The sequence below is a fragment of the Alosa alosa genome, chromosome 12 (assembly GCF_017589495.1).
Source record: "Alosa alosa isolate M-15738 ecotype Scorff River chromosome 12, AALO_Geno_1.1, whole genome shotgun sequence".
Lineage (NCBI taxonomy): Eukaryota > Metazoa > Chordata > Actinopteri > Clupeiformes > Clupeidae > Alosa > Alosa alosa.
Window position 1 is genome coordinate 26656249 of NC_063200.1, and position 17862 is coordinate 26674110.

Sequence of the window (17862 nt, forward strand, 5' to 3'; positions counted from 1 at the left end):
CTTTATTCTCGAAATGTTGAGTTTAATATAGACATGTCGAAATTTAATCTCGTCTTGGCAAAAATGTCTTCATGTGTGGCCCTAATACTCTGTACCTTCCACTCTAAAACTTAGGCCAAAGGCACATTTTTATGCACTGGCCATTTGTCCTTTGCTTTCTATTGTAGTTGTTGGTATGTTTCTTTTTTGTGTGTGTGTATGTGTGTTTGTGTGTGTGTGTGTGTGTGTGTGTGTGTGTGTGTGTGTGTGTGTGTGTGTGTGTGTGTGCGTGTGTGTTACTTCTTATTCTATATTTTAATGCCCATTTGTACAAGTCTTTGGCCAACTGAAGCTGGGTTTAAACCTAGAAATAATATTTACTTTTTCTACTAATCAAATTATAACTATAACATTATAACAATATAATAACAACTGCCTTTGACATGGTGTTTGCTTTGCTTCAAGGCCTATGCATTTACAATACTCATTGGAGGATCTCATAAAAGTGATGAATCGCTTTTTGCGGCATTACAGAACCAGACCAGTCCATAACATATCATCTTTACAAGGACAGAACTAGTCAAAACTTAAAGGAGAAATCACACATCACAATTTTTTCACATATCTCCGTTTCTCGAGGTCACAGAGTAGGCCTAGGCTACTGCCAGTATGAGTTACTAGTTGCCGGAGCTAAAGTAGCCAGGCAGCTACAGTGCAACACTCTGGGGTATGTCCCCTTTAAAGACTACACTGAAATTAATCCTCACCAACTCTGATGTAAGTGAGACCTTTGATCAGTAGATGGCACTGTTGGACTATAGTTGACTGGTGACGTCATCTACATTAGGCTATAGTCCTAATCATCTTGTTACAAAAACTGTGGCTCTAGACCACAACCAGAAGCCCTGAAGTTAATCTGAAAGTACATATTACTGAAGTGATCTCATTTTCGATGTGGATCGAGATGTATTTGTATTTTCTTTTTTAATTTCTGAAAAACAATGCCTAAAATAACATGCTGTCACCAGGACGCAACTGGATTGTATGAACGCTATCATTCAATTGCCCTTTACAAAAATCAACTGCACTTATGGGACTGGTGCAGTAGGCTACAATCATATTTTCATGTCCGAAATATTGAACTTCTCCTGTTAAGTGCAGTATCTATTGCAATGCAGGTTTTCGTCTCCAAAATACTGCACTTCTTGCATAGGTAGGCCTATAAACCTGCAAATAATTACCCCAAAACGGCACATTTTTGTAAGGGTGGTCGGCTTTCTAGGATAAACCACATCAATGCAAGTTGGAAAACAAAAAATGGTGCTCTATGCCATAGAGTTCAACAGTAACAACCTTGTTCATTGCTTCATGTATGGATCTGTTGAAAGGTGAAAATATAGCTTACAACAAATAATGTATCAGTATCATTTGTGGAGGATTAAAGTGGTGGTATGAAAAAGGGAGTCTGGAACCTATCTGCTATTGAAGCTGCGCAGGGGCGCACAAACCATGGTCAAAACATGGATAATTGGTAGGAGGAGCGGAGGGACGTGGCGATGCTGTCGTAAGGACCCAGCGACCAGGCGATAGGCTGCTTATGACCTCCTTCTGCTGCCATCATGTCATCCCGCTGTGTTTTTAAGCTTCATATGCAGTCAAGGTGGAGATTGCGCTGTATCTTCAGTGTCAGTCAAAGGAGCCGGTGATAGATGAGTCGACAGGATCCGTCGAGCGCACCGGCCTTTCGTCTTATACGTTTACTGTCCAGGATGGTTGGATAACGGTAACGTTAACGTATCTGGTATTGTAAGGGCCGCGCGAAACATTCCTAGGAAAGACTGGACGATTAGTTAGCTGTCGCCATTGCGAGTGTAACGTTAACATCATCTCTACTCGATTGTATTTTTGTGTAGTCCGTGTCTCTCTGTGCGGCCTTTTAAATGCAAAAATACGTTGAGTGGACGTGTGAAACTATCATTACACAAAACCCATCTCGACTATAGAGACTCAAACGGTGCCAAGTAGTTAACGTTACCACATAGCTAGCCTATCTTGACCAGCACCCGGGTCTTTGTGGAAAGACTTCAAAGATGTTTGAAACCAGGGGGTTACCATTCGTTCTGCTGGACATTGTCTGCTTATTTTTGGGTAAGTATGCCATGACCATGCAATTTATTACTTGCGGGTGAAATATTGCAATTACTGTCATGTAGTTGAATTTGCTTTATAATATTATGAGAACCATTTATTGTCACGTGAAAGGGAGTGGCTATGCTGTTGCTTACTGTATGCAGTGCAGCCTGGTGCCTCGTGGTCGCCGAAATATACTTCATAATGTATTATGAGCGAATCATTGACAAGTAGAGAATGATCTTCCATGTCATAACTGTAACCATTTAACCATTAATGATCAATAATAATATTGCTATGCGTCACGTTGTTTATAAACAAAGCAAACTGGTAGGGGAGTGGAAATTGAGATAATTTGTAGCCTACCCAAATCCAGTCTTTGGTGTTTCGTTAAAAGCGCTGCTGGTCAAGATGTTTGCCCTCATCTTATGAGCACTACTTCTTCAGTATCCTGAAGATGAAGTCGTTGAACTAATCTGATTGAATTCGTTGTTTTCATATGTAACGTTATCTATCAATTAGCCGACAAAAATGACAATTACATTCCTATTGTTGTGCGTTGCGCGCACGTGCGTAATGTCATTACATTTATTTTTGTCGTAGCTCGAGGCTGTGGTTAGAAGTTCTTCCAAAGCCCATGGGTTTGTTGCTTTGAAAATAGAATCACGTTTTCATAATACCATTTTCCACAGTCCTCCAGGGATTTGGGGAGAGAATTCGGTCTAATCTAATTGTGAGGTATGACCACATAATATGAGTCACTAGGTCGTTCTTATATTCAATAACCATAACAAAATCATGATATTGCTTAAAGGAGGATTGAAACAATGTTTTAGTCAGAAAGACTTCTAGTTCCAAGGCCAAAGCAACTGAAATCTGACATTTTCATAAATCTAATTTTAGAAATGAAGTTGTGTAGGCCTTGGTAGGCTAATGGTCAAAAGGTTATTGAGGACCGTTTTGTCAGAGGAAGTTGTGGTATACATGACCTGGAAAATGTAGATGTTCTCTGTGTGTCACTTGTTTCTCTATTTAGATTAAACAAGAAGGAAGTTGTCTAAGACGCTTTTATGCTGGAAGGGATGATGTAGTAGGACAATTCTCTTTGAGTGTTTGTGAACAGGTAATACCATACCACTTAGTATTAGACTGGAGTTTGTAGGCTGCTGTCCTACCATGAGATGGGTCTTTTGGCTGGGAGAGAGTAGACAGGGGCACTGGGTATCAGCTATTCAGGCTGGTTTAGACTTTCAGCTGCTGCAGTCACTTATTCCAAATGATGCAGCACAGCTGACAAAGTGGACACCAGGCTGGTTGTGTGAATGGATGTTAATTTAAACAGAGGGCAGTGACACTGTGGGGTGAGAGAGAGGGTGTGTGTATGTGTTCTCTCTCTCTCTCTCTCTCTCACTCTCTCTCCTCATGTTTGTGTTTACTTGAAGCACAGCACAGCAGAGCATAGCCATGCGTGATAGTTCTGAAATGGTTTCAACAATGCCCAATGAGATTAGTGCTTCATTGCTTGTTATATAATCTATTTATAAAGCACAAGATAAGTAGTTCATTGCTCAACAAGGTTTTCCTCTCATCTCTTAAAGCCCATGGAACAAAAATCTCTGACTGAGTCATTACGCTACTATGTGTCAGTGTAATATATTTTGCGGGTGTGTGCGTCTGGGCATGTGTGTGTTTGCGTATCGTGTACTTGCACTGTAACAAATCCACCCTCTGTCTGCTGGAAGAAGGGAGGCCTTTCGGGCTAGGAAAATGAGTATCTTGTTAATGTGATGCCTTATGATCCTCCAATAAATAGTCAACTATACTATACAACTATAGCAGTAAGTATCTGTCTTCATAGTAAGTAATAACAATAAAATAAGGATGTTGAGCAGAGACTATGGTGTTTGTTTTGATGTTGATAGTGGAGTTGGAAGTTTGGAATATAACAAGTTTGCCAGCCTGGCATTTAGCCTGGCTCCACCACCTAGCAGGGCAAGGAGGTCAGTGTGAAGTGGATAAAAAAGTGGACGAATAAACTTTATTTTCTCTGTATGAAGAGAAGATAAACACAATGAGCGGAATAATACTAGATTGTTTTGAGAGGAGAACAGGGATTTATGGGTTGTGAATTGGGGTAGTAGGATTGTCAAAAGTAAGGTAGTCATCACTTCACTAAAAAAGAAAACAAGTGTCAATTTTGGTACATAGATACTACCACTTGTCAGACTATGGTCTGACTATTGGTTTCACACATCTATGGTAGGTGTGTGATATGGCCTAGAAACCTAGCTAGTGTTGTGCTGTAAAGTCAAACTTTGGCTCTTTGCTTCTATTATGGTTGGTGTTAGATTGATGATTGTGTATTGGGACTAAAAGCTTGCATGCAATAAAGTCTGCAGTGAAGGTGTTTGTGACTTCCTCACTCACAGACACTAAACTATGCTGCCTGCATTGCTCGGGGCTATGGATGTCACGGGTAGTAACACTAGTTTCATAGTAACTAAATCTAATTAGCCTAACACTACTTTGGTTAGTGTCAATAGTCTTCATCTCTGTGTGCTTTTCTGAACAAACATCAATAACAGTTCATTCCATCACAGTCCAAATCAGTCAGTGAAAATGAATGGCGCTTTCAACTGCTGGTTTTGGATGCTTGTCAGCCCCCCTGATAGCTGAGGTTTGGAGCCTTCAGAACAGCATGTGAAGCTGCCCAGAACTCAGTCCGACCGACCACACATCACAGCTAGAATAAGTAGCATTAGCTTAAATGCCCCCTTCACTGGGCTGATCTCAGTACCCTCATACTACTTCAGGTTTGTGATGTGTGATCGTCCGGACGGATGGAGCTCCAAGGGAACGTCACCTCTGCCTCGTCAGGAGTCCCATCATCTGAGCTGACTTCTACAATGATCTCTGTTCTCTAACTGTCTTTCCACCTTCCCACAGCTGGTCTCCCACTGGCGGCCTTTAACCTGGGTAAAATCAAGCCTTACCAGAGGGGCTTTTTTTGTAAAGATGAGGGCATCAGCTACCCGTTCCACCACAGCACGGTCACCTCCACTGTGCTGTACACGGTTGGCTTCGCTCTGCCCATTAGTTGTGTAAGTAGCCCCACATAGGCCAACCGCAGCAGAAGCCTCACCCATGCTCTTGGCCTCCATTGAGCAACAAAGGAATGGCGACAACTGCTCTCAGGCTTCGAAGCAGCTGGGTTCCATGTGCTGGTGGTGCGGCAAACACACCGGTCCTCAGCCAGTGCTACTCAAGCCTGTCAGCAGTGAGTTAGCCTTAGTCAACACTGGGGGAGTCTTAACACGATGGGAAGCAATTGATGTGCTGAAAGAGCTTAAATTTGAATTCGGTCCCTCAAGCACATTTCCCTCAAGCAAAAATAAAATGACATAAACAGCAGCAAATCATACAAAATATAAGCTGACCTTGACTGATACCAGTGTATGGTTAGGTTTAGACCAGCAGCTGTTGTTAAACCCTCTGGGTGCTGTTTACCTGTGACTGCTTCAAGACATCCAGAGCTGACCAGGGAACAGCTGTTTGGTGTCAGTTTGAATGGAGTGGGCAGAGAGAGAGACTGAAAGCAGATGTCCTCAGAACCACTGTGATCTTTAATTATTTCAAGACCATCTCAAGGCCCAGAGTAGAGAGAGAGAGAGAGAAAAAAAAAAGAGAAAGAAAAGAATGCCTCCCGTGGAACAGTGTTTGGATTCTTGAAGATTCTCAGTGGAAGCCATGAGCATGGTGCTTAAATAAGTATGCAAGTATGTTACTAAGCCTAGAAGAGGATGTCCACTGTATACAAAAACAGTTAAAGAGAGGTCAACTTAAGGGCTGGTGATTCAATGGTCATTGAGGCCATTGTTCAGTTACTGTCCCCTTTTTGTAAAAAAGTTTCACACACTGCTTGTTTCAGTCTTGAGGTTTTCTTACTCAACTATAAAAGTGTTGCAATGTCTCATAATTCCCTGACAGCGTGTGCCGTGGTTGGAAGAGACCTCGAGGGCATTTCTGACGTGTTACATGAAGCTTGCATCGTGGTCTTTCAGCGAATGTAAAATGATCACTTGCCCATGTTTATGCTTTCAGTGATCATCAATGATTAGCCTTTAACAGCTCTGGCCTGTGCTAAAAAAGGGCTCCCGGCCTGTAGTAATCAAAACCATGTGAGTTTTTAGATGTGGAGAATCCGCTGAAGGCTGGACATACACAGAGAAGGTGTTACATCCCTTGTGCGATAAGTGAACAACCAAGCCTATTTCACATCTTCATGGTTCAACATGCGCTGCCACAGAGGCCAATCAGCAATCGATCTAAAATTACACAACAGGACAGGAGATATAACAACAACAAGAATACAGTTGGCTGGGGGCAGTCACACACACACACACACCACATGTTGTGCCCGGGATCCGCAAAGGCTCTTTTACACAGCACAACATGCTGTCAGTAGCCTGAATGCCTAACCACAGAACCAAATCAGTAAAAAGCACAACATTACCAACAGAGCAGCCTTTTTGAGCATTTCACTGGGGTTATCAAGCAGGCACCTTATTTCATCACTGTTTTGTAGAATAAGGCCCGTGACACCTCCAGAAGGCTGAACAGATAAGAAGCAGTAGATGATCGCTCTTTTTTGGCATGATGATTGGCCATGTCTCCGCTGGAAATTGTTCACATACTTCCTTTGAATGGGGAAGTCACAGCCTAGTTTGATATCAGTAACATGTTCCATTTCTGCAGTAGCTCAGAGTACTGTTATTTTGTAATGTGCATGCGTGCGCACATGTGCATGCATGGAAGGCTCGGCCTTCTTTCTTAGGAGCCGTCTAGTGGAAGGTTGAAGCTATGTGTGTGTGGATTTACATTGATGATATTGATGACACGGTATTCAGATCTTCTCAGTCTCACACCTCGAATCACCAGCCTTTAACTCAGCATTCTCAGAACTAAAACTTCTCACTTAGGAGCTATCTGATGTTCTTGATTGTGTCATCATAACGGCCCCCACCCACCCACCCAAAGCGGTGCACTCTGAACTCGGCAAGTTGTTGTGGACACTTCACAAAACCATGCACAACAACATGTCATTCACCAATCCTTATTCCAGTCCATGCAGAGTTTCTAATTCTCTTAGCTTGGTGGAGCCCGTGGGTCTGTATATTAATCTGCCGTGCACATGTCCTGCCCTGACTCAGAGAGGCACATGCTACACGGGTCATATATAGTTTCCTCACAATGCAGCTCTAACTGTTAAAGTGCGATGGTGTGCAATAGCTCTAATCACGATGGCGTGCCCGCTATGGTTTTCAGATCAGTCGGCCCCCTGTTGGTGTTGCATAGCAGGTTCATAACATTTACAGCAGCCATACACGGTTATATGATCCAGCATCAAGGGAGGTCGTTTGGGTGTGTTGTTGGATGCTGTAGAGAAATGGAGATGTTGCTCTAGTTTATCATCTGCAGTCAAGGGAAAGAAAGATAGTGAATAGCTGGAAATGCTATGTTGGTGGACTGGGTGACCGCAGTCAGTGACAGTTACATACCATATGATGTGTTTGTCAAATGCATGCTAATGGCCAATTATTAAGTTTATTGCATTATTAAAGTTAAATGCATATTTGTGTGCTGAATTCCTGTCCCAAGTTTTCCTGTTTTTTTTTTGTGTGTGTGTTTGTGCGCGTGTTTGTGTGAAACTAATTTGTCATCGCATTCACCACATCCCTGTGCTCATTTTGTTTTAACTTGTGTTGCTCAGCTGCTCCGTGACTCACGGAGTGCACAGCTGACGCCATACTGCTGCTTTTTCCTTCCAGGTTTGCTAAAAGTGTTGTCAAAAAAAACAACAAAGATCTGGGCTTTGAATTACTGAGTTTACGAGCCATAAAAGGAGAGGATGGGGGGAGGGAGAGAGAAGGAAAAAGAGAGGGAGATAGAGCGAGAGGGAGCATGAGCAATACGGGAAGTGGATATTTAGAACGGACTTGCATGCTAGTTGACACCCAGTTGCTAGACAGATTGCCTAGACACACTTGGCCACATACTTGTATGTGTTGGTATTTAAAGAGCCACACACATACACAAACAAACCAGAATGAAGTCGCACAAGCGTGCCTGGCCTCTCGTGCAAGGAGGACTATACGTCCTTTGCCAGCCCTCTTTAAGCGCCAACCTCAGAAGCCACTAAGGAAACAAAACAACGCAATTAAAATGTCCATAAACATTCAACAAGTCCGAAAAAGCCCGACCACAGTGCATGCAAAAACACAATGAGGCCCTCAGCTCGGGCGCTGGGTTTCCCGCTCTGTGTCCATCACATTTCCGCCAGAATGAGTGGGCGATGCCAAGCCATCAGCTGTCGTTGACAAGATTTTCTTTGGCGTCTCTGAGTCCTACTGAGAGTGGATGAGGCATAGCTAAACAATGGTCTTACTGCTAACTTTATTACCCCCCGCGCCCCCGTCTTTGTATACACTGTCTTTCCCGGAAGATGCTATGCATTAGTGGTGTCTACGCTCTTGATGTTTCTCCCTCCTGATGTTTCGAGGGACACTGTGAGTTGTTGCTGTCCCTCCGAAAAAGGCATTGGCATCATTGTGCCAACGTAGAACACAGAGGAGAATGCAAATGCCCCCTTCTTTATTACGGTCAACCAAACGATTGTCAGATCCTGAGTGGGAGCAAAACCAGCATTTGCAGTGGCCCCCCAGGAACAGGAACATGAAGCAGGGAAGTTCAGGGAAGGGAAATATTGACCCGTCACTTTTTAACATATTCCTGTTTGTTGTGTCTCTCTGTCTCTCCTTCTCTGTCTGTCTCCCTCTCTCATTTGCCTTTTGCTAGCGGGACTCCCATTCGCAATACTCACACTGCGACACAATCCATTCAAACGAGGATTTTTCTGTAACGATGATACAATCAAGTACCCCCTAAAAGAAGACACCATTTCCTATCAGTTATTAGGTGGAGTAATGATCCCCCTCACAGTTCTCACTGTAAGTGAACCTGTTTGTTGAATCACTCAGCCCCTCATTCCTTTTTTAATCCCTCTCTATCTCTCTCTTTATTCCCTCCTCTCCCTCCTGGCTTCCTAACTGTGTTTGTTTGAAGTGATGTGGTTCCCCTTGTTTTGTTTTTGCCTTAAAAACCTATAGTCCCTACTCCCTAATCACTCACTTGTGGGATTCAGTGACCCTATTTACGGGATGAAACCATAGAAAGAGAATGTCGAAGTTCTATTTCTATGGATGTTCTACCACAAAGAAAGCTCCATCTGCTTTCCCCCATGTGTCAGTGATAGTTATGCAGCTGTTAATGAGGGTAGTGGAGGTGTAATCCAGGACCAGAACATTTCCACTGTTATCTTAGCCCTGGTTTCAACCAACACACCTATTGACAGAGAGTGAGTATAGGCAATTGGCTAATCTTCTCAAGTCAAGAGCTTCCTCTTGGCCAAAATAATGTTTGATAGTGGCAAGTTAAACATATCTTGAAAAATCTTATCTTTCCAGAAAGTATTCAAAAGTCAAGTGTAGACAGGATGTCAGATCAGAACACGATTTGGCACGACATTATTCATGTGTTAACCATATCTATGTTTAAACCACCATCTGCGACAGCAGAAATTGCTAACCATCTCTACGGAAATAATTAACATTCATTGTGACTAGAGCTTTAAGAGATGGGTGTAGTGTTAGTAAATATTCTTTAGAACATCAACAGTTTCTGGTGTTAGGTAGTTTAATTAAACAGATTACCCTTAGAGGTAGAATTTTTGAGTTGTTAAAAGAAAAAGACTACCAGCCATGAAGCATGCAAAAGCATTAGTATTTGATAGTGCCATTTGAGACAGGAAACTACAGCCACATTTTGAAAACCCCAAATGAGACGTTTGATGAGAACAATTTGTCCTGCTAGTCTGCCACCCAGCCAATAGACTCTAATATCTAGCAGTAGAATGGGCCACTTCTCCTGTAAGAACGCTTTTCCTGTGTTTGCATGTTGCATGGATGCTTTGAACCTTAGTTAGGATGTGCAACAAGGGCGCTCCCCCCTATTTGTGGGTATTTACCTTCGGTCACACAGAGGATGGTGACACAGTAAATCATTTTGTCACTTTAAAACAAAATCCAGTTATAGCTGCATTGTGAGGTGTCACCCATCATGGCATCAAATCTCTCTTCATAAGTTTAAATGTTGAAGTGGACATCCTTGTAAGGCCTTGTTTGATTGTTGTATTGTTTCACTGTGTGATGAATACAGACTGATCATTTCTGTTTTGAAGTCACATGATTGATTCACAAATTAACCCAATCGACGTTTCAACTTGTTGTGGGGTAAAAGTGTACCAGAAGAAGCTGTCTCTATAACTCCTGCCTGTTGTTGCCCCCTCCGACAGATGATCTTTGGGAGTGCCTTTCAGTCTATCTAAAGCGCATCAAATCCAAGTCCTCTTTCAGCAACAGCTATCTGGCGTGTGTCTACAAGGCCATCGGCACCTTTCTGTTCGGGGCGGCCATGAGCCAGTCCCTCACCGACATCGCCAAGTACTCCATCGGGCGCCTGCGACCGCATTTCCTGGACGTGTGCAAGCCTGACTGGAGCAAAATCAATTGCACAGCGGGTGCCTACATTGAGGACTTCACCTGCACCGGGAACGCGCGCATGGTCAACGAGGGCAGGTGGGTAATGGCTGGGGTGCCTCAGGGGTTATTAACTTTAATGACTGTGTGTGTGTGTGGCGGGGGTGTTGAGTTTATGTGGGGGGAGGATGCGTTCTTGGAGGAGCTCTGTGGCTACTAGGAGAAACTGTGTGGTCAGCTACTTGTGATGGGCTGAACATTAATCTTAAGCCTATTAGCTGGTCCATTGAAGGTGTGAAAAGCCAGACCTCTTTCTCCTACGCACACACATACACACAGTCTCCATCTCTTCTCAGTTCTGGCAGATGCAGTGACCAATACTAGTTCCTCTTTATTGTTAACTTTTGGTTGTTGCAGAAGAGAAAAATCAGATCTCCCTTCCTCGCAAACGCAAACGCGCACACACACACACACACACACACACACACACACCTCGTTTCTGGCAGCTGCAGTGACAAATACTAGTTCTTTTCATACTGACCCTACTGCCACAAAAAAGAAAGACCGCGGCACATGTGCACACTGAAAAGACACAGTAGATGAAACTTATGTATTGGTGTGCCAAGGATTCGAATGGTCTAAAAGCCTTGTAATGGCGGTCTCTATAGCTTTGATGTTTGCTGAGCTTTCCTATTCACAGAATCATTTGTGGTTTGGAGAGCAGGCTACTGTGGCTCTCTTTGTCACGGATCAGGAAGATGAGCAGGTGTGTGCGTGCAAGGCTGCTGGGGTTCAGCGGTCAAACACTGCGGTTCCCCATTAACCTGAATTAGGGTTACAATGTGTTCTTTGTGTTCCTTTGTTCCATGGTTCCTTTCCTGTTCCCATATAGGAATTGTAATGCAAAGAAGCCGGTGTTGCATAAAGTTGTTTTAAGTCAAAAGATTACTGTTTTCTGTAAGTCTGTAATCAAGGAGGGGGAAGTGGAGTCATTGTTTGAAGGACAAAGTAAGCCGTTATTAAATAGCTCAGCACTCCTTATAGTATGTGTGGAGAGATTTTTCTGGTGACTTAAAACCACAAATTTCTTCTGATACTCAGATTGGGCTATTTGGTGGTGTGTCGGTGGTGAAGTAAATTTGGAAAAAATGTGACCTTAGATTTAAAAACATTGTCAAGTTCTTTATTGCAAATGTAAGGCTCCACTGGAAACTCTGACATAGGAGTACATTGAAGTTCGGCACCAAACGGAAGGTGTTTCTTGGATTTGCTTGTGAGGGTTGAATTTCAAGACAAGCTGCCAGAAGGAGCCAGTTTCACTCAAGGACTCCAGGCATACCACTCGCCTCTCCAGTTAAATCATCGCTGCAATCATTTCCATCCAAGTACTGAGAAAACTTTAGCGGTGGGACTGTGGTCGAAGCACCTCCAGCTCCTTTGATGTGTGTGAGCGTTGGTCGGCTCTCAAGGATTCTGTGTGGGTTATTCCCTTGTCTAGATGGAGAGGCTTGTGAATCTGGCTTATGTTGAAAGGAATCTGATGGTATTAACTGTAGGTGTGGTTTCCTTGTCTCAAAGAGCAGTCCTTCCTTAGTCAAGGCTGTGGGTGTGTGTGTGTGTGTGTGTGTGTGTATGTGTCTTCCTTAGAGATGGGGCCATTAATAGTACAAATAAAGACTGTGATGAGGGTATAACCATGTATCACCTTTCGAGAGTTGGGGGGTGTGTGTGTGTGTGTTGTGTGTTGGCTCAGACATGCCACCAATGATCTATGTTCAGGATGGACCTCTTAAACACGCCTCATTCTTAATTACACTGTGCAGATCATTTGAGAGAAATTGAGCTTTTGAAAACAGATCACCTCAGACATGTTAGAAATCCCTTCCAACTTCCCACATTGTCACCATGTGCTGCATAACCAACCACTTAAAAGGTAAAAAGTCTTCCATTCTAATCTCATACACTTTTCTTCAAAATTTGGCAAATTGCTTCTCATGGTCCACTAGCTTTCCCTTCTGTTTGGGCTAAAAAAAAGCTCTGTTTTTGTCCAGTCCTGACTGGCCCATAAACAATCCCATCAACACGGTGCTTCCTGAGCACAGACGTGATGGAGATGTTTATTTGTGTTCTCTTGGGATTTGATTGTCTGTCTGAGCTCAGATATCAAAAACCTTTTGTGAAACTGGTGTGTGTCGTGGACCGCATTATGAAAGCTCTACCTACATCACATAGGGACCTGCCTTCTTTAAGCTGGAGTTCAGTAGTCCTGTCCCTGCATGTTTTTTTGTCTTTGGGATATTTCTCAGATGCATTCCACGTCTTCTTGTGCAAGTGGTAATTTCACCACTGCTGAGTCTGGAACATGTCTGATTGGGACAAATGATTTGCAGACATGGCTATTTCTTTTAAAGTTTGTTTTTTGCTTTGTTTGCTTTAACTCTTTTATAAAGTTAATGCTTTTGTGATTGACCATATTTAGAAAATATGGTAGCTTCTTTTTAATGTTTCCTGTCTTCCTAAGAAAGGAGAGTATAAGATCAGAGTCCCCACAAATAAAGGTTTACTGTCCTTACAAAAACACTTACAAAGTATACGGTCCTCATAAAAAACAGTTTAGTGTCCTAATAAAACATAAATAAATACTGTTGTACTATTCTGAAAAACACTAGTGTCTGTCTGTCATACTGCAAGTATACTTTCCTAACAAAACGCCCCAACAATTGTGTGTCCACTCAACCGCAAGTCCAATGTCCAAACAAATATGGGAAGAGTGTTTGCAGTAGCGGTGGCACCCCTTTTGGATTGGGGATGATTATTTCGGAGCGCGCCCTCTTGGCTTGCCAGTCATCGGCAGGCGGATGCCGCTACTTGGGCAGTGCAGCCCCAGCTTATGTAAACAGGAAGACACCAGAGCTGGGTGTGAGCAGACCACCCTCTGCTCACCGCTGCTTTCCTAACTTTCCATACTCCCTCTACCACCACACACACACACACACACTTTCCTAGACATGAGGCAGTCAGCACAGGATGGAACATTTGGGGATGTCACCTCCTGGATGCCCTTTATCACCCGGAAATAGGTGTGGATAAGTAAGTGTGTGTGTGTGAGTATAAGAGAGAGATGCCATGCCACGCCATGCCTTAATGCTGCTGTTGTCATTTCTTGTGTTGCAGACTCTCTTTCTACTCTGGCCACTCTTCCTTCTCCATGTACTGCATGCTGTTCCTGGCAGTAAGTATTCAGAAAGGAGCTCTTCTGTGACTCTCTCTCATGCCTCTGCCCTCTACAACCCTCTGTGTGTGTGTGTCTCTGGCCCCATCTTGTTACCCTAATTCAATTATTTGGCCTTAATTGCCTCAAGGTGAATCCAGTCCGCATTTTCTCCAGTTAAACGCAACTGAGAGAAACATGTTGATTGTTGTTTTCTTTTTTTAGTATTTGTCCTCAAGTTAATGATCTATGCCTAAGAAAAACTGGTAGAACATTCCATCTTTGTGCAACGAATCAAATATCCATTGTGTTGCCATGGTGATCAAAAGTATTTTTACATTCACAAAAGAACACTTGTTGAATGGCGCTTCTGGGTGTTACTAGTGCAAGTAGCATGGAGGTGTAGCATAGAGCCCGTGGCTTAAATGATTTATTCGCCACCTAATATAGTGTAGATGTGGGGGAGGAGCCGTTCCCAGCCACTCGTGATCCCAGCAGACAACACTGGAGCCTGTTTGCTGCGTTATCTCAGGGTCAGGATATCCTGAAAACAAGCCAAGCCATAAACTCAAAGCTTGCCTGCCTGTGCGAGCACACACACTCACATACATCTGAGTTATCCAAGTTTGTATTTAAATGCCATCTAAAGAGTCCTTTGACTTTAATAAAAGCTAATCATAATCATTTGAACTAACCAATATGGTGGGTTAACTGGCTGGCTGACACCAGTAACAGTTACCATTTGATTCAATGTAATATTGGTTAATTGTGTTAATCACCCAAACTGTTTCAAAAGGCTTTTGACTTACACAGAGCACATTTTTAGCTCGGTGTACCCACTGTCTATGCTATAGCGTCACCTAATCTACCAATACACCCCCACCTGTTGGGTACAGTGGTGAACAGGGTGACCTTGAATATGTGTGCACTATGCTGGACTGCTGCCTGTCCATTAGGGTAATGAACAAAAACAGCCAAAACACTTAGGGAAGCCAGAGAGCCTGATATAAATGGGATGGGAAAGCTGTTATTTGATTTTATGATAAAAGATTACAGCCTGTGGTGCAGTGCACCACACAGAAATACACCCATACAGATACACACAACAGAGAAGACTCGTTGGTTACACGTCAGCTTGACACTGATCAATTGATTGCGGTGATTGCCTCATGATGAAAGCCACTTGTCATGGGGGTACAAAGTTCAGTACCATCAAAAAAGGTGCTGTGTAAGCAGTGGATCATCCACATAGTGATGACCGGTTATTTCCAATACTGTGACACACCTAGGGTTTGAGTACTGATCTTGCTACTGCTTCCTCAGTGTACAGAAGACGTTGTTCAATATGGAAAATATGTTAAGTGGTGTGAACTGTGAACACACACACCTTTGTTGAAACAATGTGTCAAACATAAAAATTGGAGAGGATGGTTCAATAAATGGAGATTATTGCCAGTCCAGAGTTCTCAAATTATGACTTGAGGAACAAGGCCAACTGACGGCTCTATTTCCTACCCTGGCTGTTGACTTGTCCAGAGACTGCCATGCAACAGTAATCTTGGAAACCTATCCTGAGGCCTCAGGACAGACTTTGGTGTTTTTTTGAGTAGAGAAGTGGCTGTAGTGACCGCTGTTGAAACGCCACAATATACAACCACTAGTACAGCTACAGTTCTGTCACACACACACAAAACCGCAGGCATGGGTCCAAGCAGCACCAAAGGCAACGCCACTGACCAAGACAAACAAGGCCACACAACCAGCAACAAAAGAGACACAAGCCAAACCGCAACACATGCCCTTGGGCAGCGACGCACATGCGGCTCCTCCAAGCTACGTATTAGCAAACCCCATGCATGAAATTATATTTCCTGTCCCCGTATTGGTAGAAGCCATAAAATCCTCCATCCAGAGGTTTATTACATGACTTTATATTTGGCACCTCATATTTCAACATTCATAATCGCATACAGTGGCCAAATGGGAGATTGTGGTTTTTTTCTCCCCTGTAGGCATATGTTTACTGACCATTCCGCTTTCTCTCTGTCTTACAGCTTTATATTCAGGCGAGACTGCAGGCCGAGTGGGCCAGACTCTTGCGGCCAACGATTCAGTTCTTCCTGATCGCAGCGTCCGTGTACACAGGCCTGTCTCGTGTCTCCGACTACAAGCACCACTGGAGCGACGTCCTCACGGGTCTGCTGCAAGGGGCACTCATGGCCATCCTAGTGGTAAGGGCTCCACCGACTCAACAGGCATGAAAGACTACTTGTCCATTCTATACATACATAGAATGTAGATTTGCCTTCCACTACATGCATTTCCCACCTATTGTTTTTTAAATTCACCATTTTAAATCATTGGTATTTATGCACTGTTGGTCCAGGAAAGATGTCATTTTATTCTTGATTGTACACAAGTGCATGATTAAATGACTGAAAGAAATCTTGAGTAACTAGAACCTATATCTGCCTTCCTCTCTATATGCAGAGTAGAGTATAGATCTTCCTACACTACTGCCTATGTTCTACATCTTGCCCATCAAGGGAAATTATAGATGTTCGGTGTTAGACTCTTGACTACCTGGGAGGATGGGATGTTCAAAAAGCAAGGACTTTTGTGTATGTCTTTTTTGTGTATCTTACAGCTAGGCTTTTTGTTTGCTATCTAATGAAATATCTGGTGGTTATTTTACATATTGTGGGTTGGAAACCCCCCTATGTTCCAATGTTTAAAGGAACACTCAGATATCCCATAAGACTGGGGAGAGATTTATGGGACCAGAATGGGAAAATAACACAGCTGCAATTAGACATGACTGCCAGATACTATTTTGGAATGTCTTTTCTTTGGGGACAGCATCCATGGGTCATTGAAGGTCACGTTTATCCCAGATTCCAAATCTCCGAAAGGGGGGAAGCAGATGAAATAATCTCTTGAAATGTGTTTGAAGTTGGTGCTTTTTGACTGATGGAGGCATCGTTTTCTCGCAGGTGTTCTGTGTGTCAGACTTTTTCAAGAAAAGTGTGGAGCCAGCGAAAGAGACCGAAATCCCCCACACCACTCTCCAGGAGACCCCGACCAATGGAAACCATTATGACAACCCCAGCTAAGCTTCAGAGGAACCAAAAGTTGTTGACACCACTGATCCGGTGGGAAGAGATTACATCGTGCACCCACTTAAAAAAAAAGATACAAAAGGACATTTAAGTAAAACAAAAAAAGAAATGAAGAAAATATATATATGAAGGGGGCGGACCACTGCCGGTGAAGAGTACCTGTGAATGTACCTTGCTTGGATCTGCACTCCAAGTGGCGGATGCTTGACTTTTCCTTACAGACGCTGTTTGTTGTCGTTCCATGTTGCCTTGGCTGGACTTGCTGCTATTGCTGCTACCAGAGCTTCTTGTTTTTTTTCTTCCTTTAAAAACTAATTTGAAGAGTGTACCTCTATATGCATCCGAAGAAAAAAAAAAAACACACACCATATGTTTTTTTTTTTTTTTATCTGTATTAAGAAAAAAAAATTCACTATACAGATGTTTTTTTAATTAAAATTATGTTTAAAAAGTGTATGTACAAAAAAAATCTGTTGCGCTTTCTGAAAGAATAAGAAAAAAACCACAAAGCCATTATGCTTCTTAACACAAATAAACATCATTTCAATGTCATTGTGTGCAGCCTTGTGATTCAAGACACATGTAAAGCAAGAAACTGAACTCTAAAGTAACAAGCAGTGCTGCAGGTCTAACGATGAATCAGAGGTAAAGACTGGCAGCAAAAACGATATCCCTCTTGATCTTCGTGATGCCTGGTGGAAACAGAGAGAGGAAAAAAGGGGAATGTAACTACTTAAAATGCACTTTCAGACAGTTTTACAACCTTATTGCATGTTTGACCCCAACCTCAGACATTTTAACAAGCAGAGTGGATGTGGAGAAGGCCTGA

General features: G+C 42.9%; 2 protein-coding genes across 4 annotated transcripts in view; one reads left to right on the top strand and one right to left on the bottom strand.

Annotated features, from left to right (window-relative positions):
• The first annotated feature begins 1575 nt into the window (after positions 1 to 1575).
• Positions 1576 to 17585, top strand: plpp1a (phospholipid phosphatase 1a). Of its 3 annotated transcripts, none has more exons than XM_048259908.1 (6): positions 1576 to 2127; positions 5056 to 5214; positions 10520 to 10802; positions 13878 to 13935; positions 15969 to 16145; positions 16908 to 17585. In XM_048259908.1, the coding sequence occupies exons 1-6, from the start codon at positions 2070 to 2072 to the stop codon at positions 17025 to 17027; spliced, it is 855 nt and encodes a 284-aa protein (XP_048115865.1). In that variant the 5' UTR covers positions 1576 to 2069; the 3' UTR covers positions 17028 to 17585. The 3 variants fall into 3 exon arrangements, with proteins under 3 accessions (XP_048115865.1, XP_048115866.1, XP_048115864.1); XM_048259909.1 differs by lacking the exon at positions 5056 to 5214 and adding an exon at positions 8965 to 9120; XM_048259907.1 differs by lacking the exon at positions 5056 to 5214 and having other exon boundaries at positions 1580 to 2127.
• The window catches only part of mtrex (Mtr4 exosome RNA helicase), a 38521-nt gene continuing 38062 nt past the window's right edge, over positions 17404 to 17862 (bottom strand). Inside the window, exon 27 of the mRNA XM_048259906.1 lies at positions 17404 to 17725. Coding sequence (XP_048115863.1) covers positions 17673 to 17725 — 53 coding nt within the window. The 3' untranslated portion in view covers positions 17404 to 17672. The remainder of the gene's footprint in view (positions 17726 to 17862) is intronic.

Coding starts and splice junctions, on each gene's coding strand:
- plpp1a (XM_048259908.1), top strand. CDS start 2,070: ATGTTTGAAACCAGGGGGTTACCATTCGTTCTGCTGGACATTGTCTGC. Junction 2,128..5,055: donor CATTGTCTGCTTATTTTTGG/GTAAGTATGCCA, acceptor ACCTTCCCACAG/CTGGTCTCCCACTGGCGGCC. Junction 13,936..15,968: donor ACTGCATGCTGTTCCTGGCA/GTAAGTATTCAG, acceptor TCTGTCTTACAG/CTTTATATTCAGGCGAGACT.